This window comes from Nothobranchius furzeri, chromosome 4 (assembly GCF_043380555.1).
Source record: "Nothobranchius furzeri strain GRZ-AD chromosome 4, NfurGRZ-RIMD1, whole genome shotgun sequence".
NCBI lineage: Eukaryota > Metazoa > Chordata > Actinopteri > Cyprinodontiformes > Nothobranchiidae > Nothobranchius > Nothobranchius furzeri.
The window spans coordinates 88183332-88197721 of record NC_091744.1 but is presented as its reverse complement, the minus strand read 5'-3'; the positions used below and the strand labels follow the sequence as shown (position 1 = coordinate 88197721).

General features: G+C 41.7%; 1 protein-coding gene across 2 annotated transcripts in view; it reads left to right on the top strand.

The window, feature by feature from the left end:
• The first annotated feature begins 5 nt into the window (after window positions 1-5).
• Window positions 6-14390, top strand: part of agk (acylglycerol kinase) — a 24683-nt gene continuing 10298 nt past the window's right edge. Inside the window, exons 1-14 of one of the 2 annotated variants that reach the window (XM_015965458.3) lie at window positions 16-628; window positions 701-740; window positions 838-917; window positions 1004-1079; window positions 1150-1275; window positions 1378-1472; window positions 1595-1664; window positions 1790-1869; window positions 1951-2008; window positions 2270-2417; window positions 2505-2602; window positions 2689-2759; window positions 2863-2947; window positions 3028-3861. In XM_015965458.3, coding sequence (XP_015820944.1) covers window positions 519-628; window positions 701-740; window positions 838-917; window positions 1004-1079; window positions 1150-1275; window positions 1378-1472; window positions 1595-1664; window positions 1790-1869; window positions 1951-2008; window positions 2270-2417; window positions 2505-2602; window positions 2689-2759; window positions 2863-2947; window positions 3028-3186 — 1296 coding nt within the window. In that variant the 5' untranslated portion in view covers window positions 16-518 and the 3' untranslated portion in view covers window positions 3187-3861. Of the gene's footprint in view, window positions 629-700; window positions 741-837; window positions 918-1003; window positions 1080-1149; window positions 1276-1377; window positions 1473-1594; window positions 1665-1789; window positions 1870-1950; window positions 2009-2269; window positions 2418-2504; window positions 2603-2688; window positions 2760-2862; window positions 2948-3027; window positions 3862-14390 lie in introns of those variants that run through there. The other variant, XM_070550595.1, reaches the window with a different exon arrangement.

Here is a 14390-nt window from a genome sequence, read left to right as displayed (position 1 = left end):
GCTGTTAAGTTATTGCCGGTGTGAAATGCAAAAAATAATAAATACTTTATGAAAAGTTCCAAAATATATTTTCTCAGCTATTAAAAATAAACGTCAAATGTAAAATATAGTCACTTAATAAGTCATAGTAATTTCTTTAAAATGTGGTTTTAGTATAAAATTATCAGGCGAGGTCCTCGAAAGTTGAAGCTACCGGAAGTAAACTTTTCTTGCGTAGCCTGAAAAAATATTTGAGAAATAATTTAAATTTACTTAATGGTTGATTTTCTTTCTTCAAATAATATGATATGTTTATTTAGTTCAACACTAGATTTTTGCTAAAACATATTACCCATTACATTCTCCGTCAGAAAGGTCAGAAATAGTTCCGCCTTGTTTTGCTCCGTACTCTTTAAACGTAACACCACTATTTCCATGCAGCATTATTCTGTGACCGCTCTGGTAGAAATTTGTGATTTTCAGTTATTTGTTCCACTATAAATTCTGTACATTAATAAGACAGGGGTCTCTGAAGTGTTATGGCTCGGGTAGTAAAAGTGTTTCGGACTCTTCGAAATCACTGGAAAAAATCAACATTAGCTGTGTGCGTCCTTTCTTATGGTGGATATTGGCTGTATGGTAAACACTGGTGAGTTTATTAGATTTTTTTACTCGCATTAAGTTTGTTTGCCACTCAAAAATCTTGTACCTTGTATTTTAGTGAAAGCGTTGTGCGCAGAGAGGCTTGTCAAATTGCCAGGGTAAAGTATAACTTCATTTTTTATTGCCCTCAAAACAATTAGAATCAAAATAGCAGTTTACTTCATTTTAATTGTAATTCTAAGTATCATTACTTAGGAATTTGGACGTCAGCAAATAGCACCACACGAAGGTCTGAAAAAAGCAACAGTGATTTTGAATCCTGCAGCATCTAATGGGTAAAAACTTATAAAAGTCACATATCTGTATTATCAGCACAGTCTTTCCCAAAACAAACACTTTCCCTTTCCCCAAATGTTTTCAGGAAAGCCAACAGCTTGTTTGAAAAGAATGCTGCCCCCATTTTACACCTGGCTGGAGTGGAAATTACAGTAGTCAAGGTATAAATAAATGAACCATTGATCATAAGGATTGGCATAAACCGAGTGTTACACCAGTCTTTTTCCACAGACAGACTATGAAGGTCAAGCAAAGAAACTGTTGGAGCTCATGGAACTGACAGACATGTTGATCGTGGCTGGAGGAGATGGGACGTTACAGGAGGTCGTCACAGGTTTACTGCGAAGACCGGATCAAGCAAGTGTAGCATAATTCTGGTTATCTGTTATGTTGTGTTACACCTTTATTAAAAGCTATTATCAAGTAGAAAGTGCACAACAGGTTTATTTTTGACAACAGGAAACCTTCAGTAACACACCAATCGGATTCATTCCTCTGGGTTCTAATAATTCCTTAAGTCCAAGTCTTCATTTTCTCAGTGACGACAAAGTCAAGTAAGTAATACGAGTAAAAAAGCCTGAATAGCTGAGACAAGTATGTGATATCATGTATTTATGGCCTTTCGTTTGACGAATGGATTTCCTTGTGTGAGTTTTACATTGTGTTGAATATTCAGGAATATCACATCAGCCACACTGTCCATTCTGAAAGGAGAAACGGTTCCTCTGGATGTGCTACAAATCAAAGTAAGAGATGGTTTACACAGAATAGCATAACAATCATGTCTCCGATGCCGATTTCAGGGGTTCATTAACTATACAAGTGTACCGAAGTCATATGATGGATGTGTTGCATTTGTGTTTGTCTGCAGGGAGAGAAAGAGCAGCCCGTCTTTGCTCTGGTTGGATTGCGTTGGGGTGCTTTTAGAGATGTAGCTGCAAGAATTAGCAAGTAAATTCACCCAGATGGTGACAAAGATTGTGTATTTCATATTTGATGAGACCGTCTTACAGTTGTATTTGGCCCACACAGATATTGGTATCTTGGACCACTGAAGGCAAATGCAGCACACTGGCTTCACACTCTGAAGGTGAGAAAGATCCTGCAGGCTAATCTGCACAAAGGAATATAAACTTGATTTTGCAATGTCATCTCACTGGTGTAGCTTTTCTTTTAATGTACATGTGTAAAGTCAATGTTTTGGTTATTTTCTAAGGAAATATGTCAGTTTTTCAGTATTTTTCTGATCATCGGAGCACTGAATCACTATTTCACATATTGTAGATGAGCCTTAGATATTTTATGTTCCTGTAAATCATAAACTTGGGTAATTTTCATAAATATTGTCTAGGAGTGGCCTCTGGTCCGAGACGTGTCCATTTTCTATCTGGCTCCCACGCCGCGGCCCCCTGACCTGCCCTCTCAGAAGCCCGCCAGGCCGAACCTGCTTCGCCGCATCGTCTGCAGACTGAAGAACTACTGGAACCCGCCGGTTAAAGGTGAGTGTTTGTTACTATTCTGAAAGTCCAGCACTAGAACACAACAATCTTATTTTAATCTTTGTTTTTGGTCTTTTCTTTGCTCAGAACCTCCTAAAGTGGAAGAGCCAGAGAAGTGGGAAGAGCAGCAGCTGTCTACATTGGAGCTTTATATTCAAACCCACAACAAAAACCCAGTGGAGCGGGTCAGTGATCTTCAAAAGCCTTGCTGCTACATACTCTGTTTACCATCAGATCTCATCTTTGTCCATGTGTTTGTTTGTATTTGTAGCGCATAAACGACTCTCTGTTGATCTGCGCGGAGCCCAACAACTTCACCGTTGGCGAGTTCATCGCTGCAGGGTCACTAGCTCCTCTTTGATTATTCTTTTATGCTTCAGAGGCCTTAAAATCAGTTAAATGTTTGCTTTTACTTGCATTAAAGTTAGTGCTGTCTTTCTCCTAGGAGTAAGAAGCAAAAAGACCCAACTGTATTCACAGAAAACCACATGGAGCTGGAAGCAAGTGCTTGCCGGATAAAGCTGCCAGAGGTGAGGAATCCTTGTTGTAGTTTCAAAGTCAGCATGTGAGTTTTAGTGTGAAGGTGGATTTCTGTGTGATGCCTCTGCAGGGAGCCTCTGGCTTCTACAGTATTGATAATGAGGAGTATGAGGCCATGCCTGTAGAGATCAGTCTGTTGCCAAGGAAACTACGCTTCTTCATCAGCACCGAGCGCAGAGAGCAGCTCCGCACACAGCCGCAGCGACGACAGAAACAACCAGAAGATTAAAACAGCAGGATGAAAGAAATCATAATAAACTATTTAAATTTAAACTTTTTCTCCCTTTACGACTTTAAAATTACAAATGAAGGTAATAAGAGGAGTTTTTTTTAACTAGTATAAACAGTCTATTATGTTTCCGGATGCTTTATGCTATCAGACGACATGTGTACTAGTTTTCTTGGTGGCATCGTTGCGTTCTGCACGGTCAAGAGCAAACATGCAAACTCCCTCATTTACTTTGGATAAACATTTAGAGTCTTTTCAGCCAGTATCCCTGGATGACTTAGTTAAGTTGGTGGACGTAATTAAACCGAGTGGATCTCCTGAAGACATCACACCACCACGGCTGTTTAAGGAAGTCTTTCATGGAATAGCACCATTAATATTGAAAGTTATTAATAGCAGTTTGGCCTCTGGCTATGTCCCAATTGATTTTAAAAAGATGGTTATTAACCCACTGTTAAAGAGATCGGAGTTAGATGGTATGCAGCCTTGCAATTACCGGCCGATTGCAAAGCTCCCTCTTCTGAGTGAAATTCTGGAAAAAAGTGTCTATACTCAGTTAATGGATTTCCTAGAAGAGTCTAACATTAAGGAAACTTTTCAGTCTGACTTTAAAGCTTTTCATAGTATGGAAACGGCACTGATAAAGGTATTAAATGACATTATGTTGGAAACTGATAGGGGAAATCCTGTGCTACTTGTTTTGTTGGACCTTACAGCTGCGTTCGACACTGTGGACCACGAAGTGTTGCTCCATCGTTTGGAGTATAATGTCAGAATCTCTGGTCTGGCCTTAGACTGGTTCGGATCTTATTTGAAGGATAGGGCTGTAAGTGTAAGGATGGGTGGGTTTATTTCTGGATTCACACACATGCAGTGGGGGGGGTCCCACAGGGTTCAATATTAGGACCACTACTGTTTTTGATTTACATATTGCCACTGGGGGACATGAGGAAGTATGGAATTCGATTTCATATGTATGCTGACGATTGCCAACTTTACTTACCCTTGGATTATAGAAGCGACTGTGCCATTGTTACCTTAATGCACGGTCTAACTGAAGTAAAGTCATGGTTGACGGACAATTTTTATGTCTGAATGAAAGCAAAACTGAGGCGGTGCTGTTTGGGTTACATCGTGATTTAGAGCGATCAAAACTGGATTGTAGGGATATGAATGCCTACCTACGTTCTTCGGCAGTCAACTTAGGAGTGACATTAGATAACGCTTTCACCTTTGACGCACATGTGGGTGCGGTTGTATCGTCCTGTTTTTACCACTTGCGACGTCTGGCCAAAGTGAAGTCATTTTTAATTAGAAAGGACCTCGAAACTGTTGTGCATGCGTTTATCACCTCTTACTGTAACTCTGTCTTAATTGGGGTGAGACAGAGTACAGTAGCTCGTCTGCTGCTTGTGCAAAACGCCGCGGCAAGATTCCTAGAAGGGAAAAGGAAATATGATCATGGGACACCCATCCTGGTTACCGGTCGTTTTTAGAGTGCGTTTAAAAATTATTTTATTGGTTTTTAAGGCATTGAATGAGATGGCACCAGAATTTTTATGACTTGCTACAGCCATATATACCTAGTCGTTTGCTCCGCTCAGAGAGTCACCATATGCTTCTAGTCCCCGCAACTAGGCTCAAAACAATTCAAGTTTATTTATATAGCGCCAAATCACGACAAGTCGTCTCAAGGCACTTCACATAATAAATATTCCAATTCAGGTCAGTTCATTAAGCCAATCAGAAATAATGTTTCCTATATAAGGAACCCAGCAAATTGCATCGAGTCACTGACTAGTGTCAGTGACTCGATGCAATCCTCATACTAAGCAAGCATAAAGCGACGGTGGAGAGGAAAACTCCCTTTTAACAGTATTACGTCCCAGCTCTCTAGGAGAGATGAGGAGGGGAGTAATAAAATTAGTGTGTGGGTAAATAAACAGTGCTGTGTCGCTTAAAAAGAACAAGAATTTTAATACAAAATGAAGGGAGTGTTTACAAAGAACCTAAAGAACAATATTAAATACAAAAACAAAAGGAGCAATATTTAAAAAGGACAAACGAAAAGCACCAACCCAGAAGGGGATGGGGAGAAAACAACTGAGAATATCTGGGGAGATCCTAAATTCCGAGTCAAAAAGCCGTTCCGAAGTCTACAAGCCAAATTATCCAATACAATTTCCAATCCAATATCCAAAACCCTAACGAGAGTAACCAAAGACGAACGTGCGAACGAGTTTTACCAAATGAGCGAACCAAGAAGAAGAGAATAGTGCAAACTGTTTCCAGTCTACACTACCCTGGACCTTCTCAAAGAACTGATGGCTGACAGCAGCTTTTTAACAGCTGATAAGTGATCAGCCATGATCTGATCCAGCTGAGCACTAGGAGACGGACGAGGCAGAAGGCACTGAGGCCATCTTGTGGCTGAAAAGGGGCACGGCACGTAACAACAGGAAGAAACCTCCAGAGAATCCTGGCTCAGTATAAGCATCCATCCTCCACGACTCACTGGGATCGAGAAGACAGAGCAGGCAGACACACACACACACACACACACGTAATCTGTCTATAGTTATATTGTGATGTCTTAGTAAATATTCTATGTGGTGAGAGAGAAACTATTGCATTTATCCTAGTGAATCTATAATTAAATGGATAAACTAGTATTAGCACATCAAACGTCAAAGAGAGTAAAATGTTATTATCAGGAGAGGGAGAATGTTTAAGTGGTTAGCAGCAGTGTGTTAGACGATGGCCCCCTCCATGAGGCCACCACAGCTCAGCAGAACATCGTTGTAGCTTCTTCTGGGGAGAAAAACACTTAGAGAGAAAATAAAGTTAACAGCTGAAATAGCAGGAAATAATACAGTTAAAGAGCAGATTGTAGAAGAAAGCAGTAGAGTGTGGAAAGTGGTCAGTGTGTCCTCCAGCAGTCTAAGCCTATAGCAGCATAACTACAGAGATAACTCTGGATCATCTATCCTATTTAGATGGAGGCATGTTGGAGTCAGTTCAAGGGAGAGCCGTCTTTACCGACTGTACACTCCACCTCCCTCTACTCCCCCACTTGTCCTGATTTAGGCTAAAATCAGATTTTAACCTTAGACCCTATCAAATAAAAATGTTTTAAGCCTAGTCTTAAAAGTAGACAAAGTGTCTGCCTCACGGACTAAAGCTGGGAGCTGGTTCCACAGGAGAGGAGCCTGATAACTAAAAGATCTGCCTCCCATCCTAATTTTAGATATTCTGGGAACCACCAGTAGACCTGCAGTCTGAGAGCGAAGTGCTCGGTTAGGAACATATGGAACAATCAGATCACTGATGTATGATGGAGCTTGATTATTAAGAGCTTTATATGTGAGAAGAAGGATCTTAAAATCTATTCTGAATTTAACAGGTAGCCAATGTAGGGAAGCTAAGCCAGGAGAGATATGATCTCTCTTTTTAATTCTCATCAGAACTCTAGCTGCAGCATTTTGGACAAGCTGAAGACTTTTAACTACATTCTGTGGACTTCCTGAGAGTAATGAATTACAGTAATCCAGTCTTGATGTAATAAATGCATGAACTAGTTTTTCAGCATCACTCCTGGAAAGGATGCTTCTAATCTTAGCAATATTCCGAAGGTGGAAAAAGGAAATCCGACAAACTTGTGAAACCTGGGATTTGAATGACATGTCCTGGTCAAAGATAACACCAAGGTTCCTTGCTTTGTTCTCGGAGATTAATGTAATGCCATTAAGGTCAGGTGATTGGCTAAGCAATTTCCTTTTCCGGATTTCTGGTCCAAAGATGAGAACTCCCGTCTTGTCTTGATTTAAAAGCAAGAAGTTAAGAGTCATCCAATGTTTTATGTCCTCAAGACAAGCCTGTAATCTACCTAACCGATTAGGTTCATCAGGGTTAATGGATAAATATAACTGAGTATCGTCAGCATAACAGTGGAAGTTTATCCCATGCTGTCTAATGATTTTACCAATTGGGAGCATATATATAGTAAAAAGAATTGGTCCAAGCACTGAACCCTGTGGTACTCCACAAGTAACCCTGGAGTATGACGACGATTTGTCATGTACATTTACAAAATGAAATCTGTCAGACAGGTAGGATTTAAACCAGCCTAACGCTGTTCCTTTGATCCCTACAACATGTTCAAGTCTTTCTAAAAGAACATTGTATATGGCGTTAGACCCGTGCCACAACCCATGAACGCGGATTGGGTCCACATCGCGCGTGTGAACGGGACTCGCGAGTGAAAATATACATGGCGAGAGGTCATTTGTGCACTGAGAGGGAGCAAACTGTGTCTGTGAGTGCACAAGGATGTGCACAAGTGACAAACCTGCGTGCGCGCGTTGCCAACGAGCACACGGCAGAGGAAAACGTGCGCGGCGGACTCTCTGCGCGCGCAGCAGCCTCTCTGCACGCTCGGTTTCTGACTCCGCTCGCTCGGCTGTTAAGGGGTTTTGGCACTCTGGAGGCGTGGCCTGTGGCAGATCTTCTCTGTCCTCTGATTGGTTAGTTTTGCCCGCACTTTACCCTCTACCTCATTGGCCCATTGGCTTTCTGTCAGACCAAAATGATGGAAGCTATATCTATATAAAAACATCTGATATTCAGTAGTTGTTGTCATAGCTCAGCTGGGAGAGCAGGCGACTCTCCCCCTGGAGGATCCAGGTTCAAGTCCAGGCAAGGAAAATAGAGTAGATGTTATGTTATTTTTTCCTAATTCCTGTGATATTATTTTACAGTTGTGACCGTTCAACTGTCATTAAACGTCAGAATGTTTGCTGGGCAGTGTTTTAAAAAGTGCACATAAGCTAGATGGTTTTAACCATATAAAATAATATTTTTTGTGATACTGGAAAAATACATACTGAAATAAAACTACTGAATGAAAACTTTATGACTGTGGTTGTACAATATATGAGTCACTAATACACTGCAAACTCCCTTAGAGTGGGGCTTCCAGAGAGAGAGAGAGAGAGAGAGAGAGAGAGAGAGAGAATTTGTATTCTGTCACAGTTGTAATATTACTTCAGCCACTCTTGAGAGGAGACTCCAGGTAAAAATAGACTTGTGGGACTTGCTTTAGTAAATCCTTACTGTGGTTAAATAAATCAGTTGTTGAACCCCCACTCCTCTGTTTGGTCTCCTTTCTTATTACAGCCCACCACTTCCAGTCTGGGTTGTAACAATCTGCAGACAGATTTCTGAGTATCTCCTCCTTTGGTACACAGATCCTCACTGAGCCAAGTACTGTGAACAAATAGTTTCTCCATGATATTATCCAGCAAGGTCCCGTTTTTGTCAAAACAAGGGTGAGGTAATGAAAAAATAGAAATATTTAATTAAATTAACATTTAAATTATTTATATGCATCATTAAAATAAAAAAAAACATGTTTTGAAATATATAAAGTGCACCAAACTTGACTCAAGCCTGGTTTATGCTTCTCCGTCAGCTCCGCAAGGGACAGACACACACGGATTAACGGAAGCGTTTTGCTCTTTTACTTCTCCGTCTCCTGGAGAGTGTTACAGAGGGCGTAGCGCTGTTCTGTGGTATCCTGTCATGTATCGGTCCAAGATCGTGTTTATATTGTGTTTTTTGTGTATGTAAGAGACTTTTAACACGGACATATTTGTCTCATTCTCCCACCTCTTCATGCGCTCCCCACCTCTAAACCCACGTTTCCTGTCATTTCCGTCCACAAATAAAATGCTTGCTGCGCATCTTTTCACTCCTCCAGTCACGGCAGGATGAAACGTTCATATTTTTAGAGTTTTTTCACGAGGTATTCTTCAAGCTTCTCCGTGTCTGCCGCTAGTTAAACTCGGCTCTCTTTGCAATGGCGGCGCTGTAAACAACAGCGGCGTCCTGACCAATCACAAGCTTGCGTAATCCGTTTCGTTCGACGGATGTTTAAAAAAGTGGGCTCGACTCCGTACGTACTTGCGTGCCTGCCAGAGCCCTACGCGAGGACGGATAATGGCGTTGCGTGTCTCCGCACTGACGCAGACGGAGAAGCATAAATCAGGGTTCAGTCCATTCAACAATTCTAAATGGACAATTATGTAACTCATCAATTAATTATTTGAAAGGATAATTTGTCAATTAAATGCTGAAAAAATAAACAATACATTAATGAGGCAAGAACTTTTTAAACTTGAACATACCTACACCCACAAGTCTATTTTTACCTGGAGTCTCCTCTCAAGAGTGGCTGAAGTAATATTACAACTGTGACAGAATACAAATTCTCTCTCTCTCTCTCTCTCTCTCTCTCTCTCTCTGGAAGCCCCACTCTAAGGGCCTTTGCAGTGTATTAGTGACTCATATATTGTACAACCACAGTCATAAAGTTTTCATTCAGTAGTTTTATTTCAGTATGTATTTTTCCAGTATCACAAAAAATATAATTTTATATGGTTAAAACCATCTAGCTTATGTGCACTTTTTAAAACACTGCCTAGCAAACATTCGGACGTTTAATGACAGTTGAACGGTCACAACTGTAAAATAATATCACAGGAATTAGGAAAAAACAACACAACATCTACTCTATTTTCCTTGCCCGGACTTGAACCTGGATCCTCCAGGGGGAGAGTTGCCCGCTCTCCCAGCTGAGCTATGACAACAAGTACTGAATATCAGATGTTTTTATATAGATATAGCTTCCATCATTTTGGTCTGACAGGAAGCCAATGCGCCAATGAGGTAGAGGGTAAAGTGCGGGCAAAACTAACCAATCAGAGGACAGAGAAGATCTGCCACAGGCCACGCCTCCAGAGTGCCAAAACCTCTTAACAGCCGAGCGAGCGGAGTCAGAAACCGAGCGCGCAGAGAGGCTGCCGAGCGCGCAGAGAGGCTGCCGCGCGCGCATGTTTTCCTCTGCCGTGTGCTCGTTGGCAACGCGCGCACGCAGGTTTGTCACTTGTGCACATCCTTGTGCGCTCACAGACACAGTTTGCTCCCTCTCAGTGCACAAATGACCTCTCGCCATGTATATTTTCACTCGCGAGTCCCGTTCACAAACGCGATCCCAATCCGCGTGCACGGGTTGTGGCACGGGTCTAACGCCATAATTGTGATCTACTGTGTCAAAGGCAGCACTGAGATCTAACAAGACTAGAACAGACACAAGATTCTTACCTGAGGCCATGAGAATATCATTTGTAACTCTCACTAATGCAGTTTCAGTGCTGTGATACTCTCTAAAACCAGACTGAAATTCCTCAAACAGAGCATTAGTGTTTAAATGCTCACATACTTGGATGGCCACTATTTTCTCCAGGACTTTGGATAAAAATGGAAGGTTAGATATTGGTCTATAATCCATTGGGTCATCTGGATCCAGAGAAGGCTTCTTGAGTGAAGGTTTGATTACAGCAACCTTAAAATCCTGTGGTACATACCCATTTACTAAGGATAGATTGATTATATCTAGAATGGGGGCAGTAACCAAAGGAAATGCTTCTTTAAATAATTTGGTTGGGATTGGATCCAAAATGCAAGTTGAAGGTTTAGATGAAGCTAATATTTTTGATAACTCTGAAAGCTCAACTGGACCAAACCGGTTCAAGCACAGATGAGGTTCTACAGTCACCTCTGATGCTGCCTCACTTACTGAGGAAGAAGAAATCGCATTAGGGAGGATGCTAAAGATTTTGTTTCTAATAGAATTAATTTTACTTGTAAAAAATCCCATGAAGTCATTGCTGCTGAAGGCTAAGGGAATAGATGGCTCAGAGCTATGATTCTGTGTAAGTTTAGCAACTGTACTGAAAAGAAATTTAGGATTATGCTTATTCTCCTCAATTAGTGCTAAAAAATAAGCAGTTCTAGTTTGTCGAAGCTTATTTTTATAAAGCACAAGACTATTTTTCCAGGATAGGTAGGCCTCCTCATGGTGCGTAGAGCGCCATGTTCTCTCCAATTTCCTGGAGTTTTGTTTTAAGGCTCGTAAATGAGAATTAAACCAGGGAGCCAACTTCCTGTCCCTAATTACCTTCTTTTTTAAAGGGGCAACATCATCTAATGCCACACGTAAAGAGGAATTAACATGATGAACTAAGGCATCAATTTGTGAGGGGCTAGAACTGAAAATATTGCCCTCTGCTACATGCCTCTGAGATGCTGAGGACAGTAAAGATGGAACAGTTGATTTAAAAGAAGCAACTGCGTTGTCAGATAGAGACCGACTATAGTGAAATTTACTTTCATGTCTCGAGAACTCAGTTATAAAAAACTCAAAGGTTATCAGAAAGTGCTCTGAGAGGACTGGCTTATGTGGAAAGATCGTTATTTCCTCACACTCTATGCCATAAGTCAGCACAAGGTCTAATGAATGATGGGAGGAGTGGGTGGAGCTATGTATTCTTTGAGTAAAACCAGTTGAGTCTAAGATATTACTAAAGGCTACATTGAGGCTATCATTTTCAATGTCCACATGAATGTTGAAATCCCCCACTACAATGACCTTATCAGTATTTAGCACCAAATCAGATAAAAAATCAGAGATCTGATCCAAAAACTCAGAGTAAGGGCCTGGTGGACGATATAAAACTACAAACAAGAGTGGTTTTACAGTTTTGCAATCTGGATTAGGAAAACTAAGAATAAGATGTTCGAACGAACTGTAGCCATTAATTGGTAAGGGACTGATTAATTCTGAATGAAAAATGGTTGCTACTCCTCCTCCTCGCCCTGTACTTCGAGCAATATGATGATTTAAATAATTTGAAGGAGTCGACTCGTTTAAGCTAACATAGTCCTCTTGCTGCAGCCAGGATTCTGTGAGAGAGAGCAAAGAGATCTGATTATCACAAATCAACTCATTAACTAACAAAGTCTTAGAAAAATGGATCTAATGTTCAACAACCCACATTTAATTTTTCTAGTTTTCTGCTCAGTTGATTTTGTTCTAATATTTATGAGATTTCCATGATTTGCTTTATTAAGCCTGATATTTTATCTGTGTGATTTTGGCTGTGGGCAGGACACTGTCTCTATGGGGTAGTGGGTGGGTAACAGTACAGAAGCTGCAGAGGGGTGGGTTAAACTACGACTCTACTTCCTGGTCTGGACCCTGGGTAGTCATGGAGGACTAATAAAACTGGCCATGTTCCTAGAAAGAAGAGCTGCTCCATCCAAAGAGGGATGATGCCGTCTCTCCGCATCAGACCAGGTTTTCTCCAAAAAGTTTTCCAATTATCAATGTAGCCCATGTTGTTTTCAGGACACCACCTAGACAGCCAGCGGTTGAAGGACAGCATGCGGCTAAACATGTCGTCACTGGTCCGATCAGGCAGGGGGCCAGAGAAAATTACGGAGTCCCACATTGTTTTGGCAAACGTACACACCGAAGCAACATTAATTTTAGTGACCTCCGATTGGCGTAACCGGGTGTCGTTACCGCTAGCGTGAATAACAATCTTACTGTATTTACGCTTATCCTTAGCCAGCAGTTTCAGATAAGATTTAATGTCGCCCGCTCTGGCCCCAGGTAAACATTTAACTATGGTTGCTGGAGTCTCTAATGCCACGTTTCTGACAATGGAGCTGCCAATGATCAGAGTCGGCTTGTCAGTGGGTGCGTCACTGAGCGGGGAAAATCTATTAGAAACGTGGACGGGTTGGTGGTGGCCCACGGGCTGGGTTCTATGCTTCCTGCGTACCGTCACCCAGCCGGCCTGAGGTCCCGGCTGCTCGGGTTCTGCTGGAGGAACGCTACGGGGTGGTTCTGAGCTAGTTAGCCCCGCGCTAGCTAAGTAGCTACGGCTGTTTACAGGTTTTTCAACAGCGCGGAGCCGGGCCTCCAATTCTGACACCCTCGCCTCCAAAGCTACAAAAATGCTACATTTATTACACGTACCATTATCACTAAAGGAGGCAGAGGAGTAACTAAACATCTGGCACAGAGAGCAAGAGATAGGAGACGGAGAAGCAGAGACAGAAGTAGCCATAGCCACGCTGAGGCTAAGCTAACTGCACGAGCAAACTGTTCAACACCAAGCAGGCTGCTGTCTTTTCCGAGGGCTGCATCTTGCCGGTCATTATCACGTGACAGCGACTAGTCGATGACAGGCATAAAAAGTCACTATAGTGAAGTCGACTAGTTCATACAACCCCTGCTACAGCTCCCCAGAGTGTTCTGCAGCATAATCAGCACGTTCTCTTTGAACTTGATATCAAATTTTCGCCTCCTCTTCGTCTCCGCACGGTTTAAGTTACCCTCGCGGTCTATCACTGGCTAATCAAAAGTGAGACGGATGACACAACCACCCCCCGTACTTGCTTGTTACCACAGTCCACCTGGCCATTATTCACCTCCGCCGACTCAGACACCGGCCAAAATATGAGACCCGGCTGTTAATTGAATACAGGCCTGTATTAGAGGATTTACGGTATATGAGTGCAACACAGGAAACGCCTTACCGCCAGGTGCAGCCAATCAGCCAATCAGCAAGCCCAAGAGGAGATGGGGCTTTTTCGGTAGCAGGCCCAAAATTATGAAATGATCTTCTGATCTGTGCGACTCTCCACGTCAGTAGAGGTTTTTAAGAAGGCGCTGAAGACCCATCTGGCTTTTAAATCTGGGTGTTAACTGATGTTTTGTATTTTGCTGTTTTTGATTTTTTTTATTGGGTTCCTATATATTCTTTGTTTTTATCTCTTTAGTTTAGTCTTGTGCAGCACCTTGGTGACATGATATATGTCTGTAAGGTGCTTTTATAAATAAAGGTGATGATGATGATGATATTATAGGATGTCTCATATGGAAGGACCAAGGCTTTTTTGTGTTTATGACCCGTTTCTGATGCTAACTGAACAAATACAAGGTGCTCAGTCCTGTTAAATGAAGCCTGGTTTGTTTTGTCTGAATGTAACGTGTTCTGGTTTAGATGTAGGTCACAGGAGAAACAGCAAATAGGGTTCGATGGTGTCCATCTGAAGGGTTGAGCTGCTTTAAGGGGTCTGCAGCCTGTGGAGCTGGAGCCACATGTGGCCCTTTGGACGATCCTAAATAACTATTTTTAATGCAGCTTTTAGCAGCTCTTCAGGCTTTTCATACAGTTTTGAATCTGCTCAACAGAATGATTCAAAGTTCCAGTGATGTTTTTACATTTAATTGTTTTTATGCAATTTTTCAAACATCAACATCCTGTTGAAAAAATATTTCTTTATGCAAAATT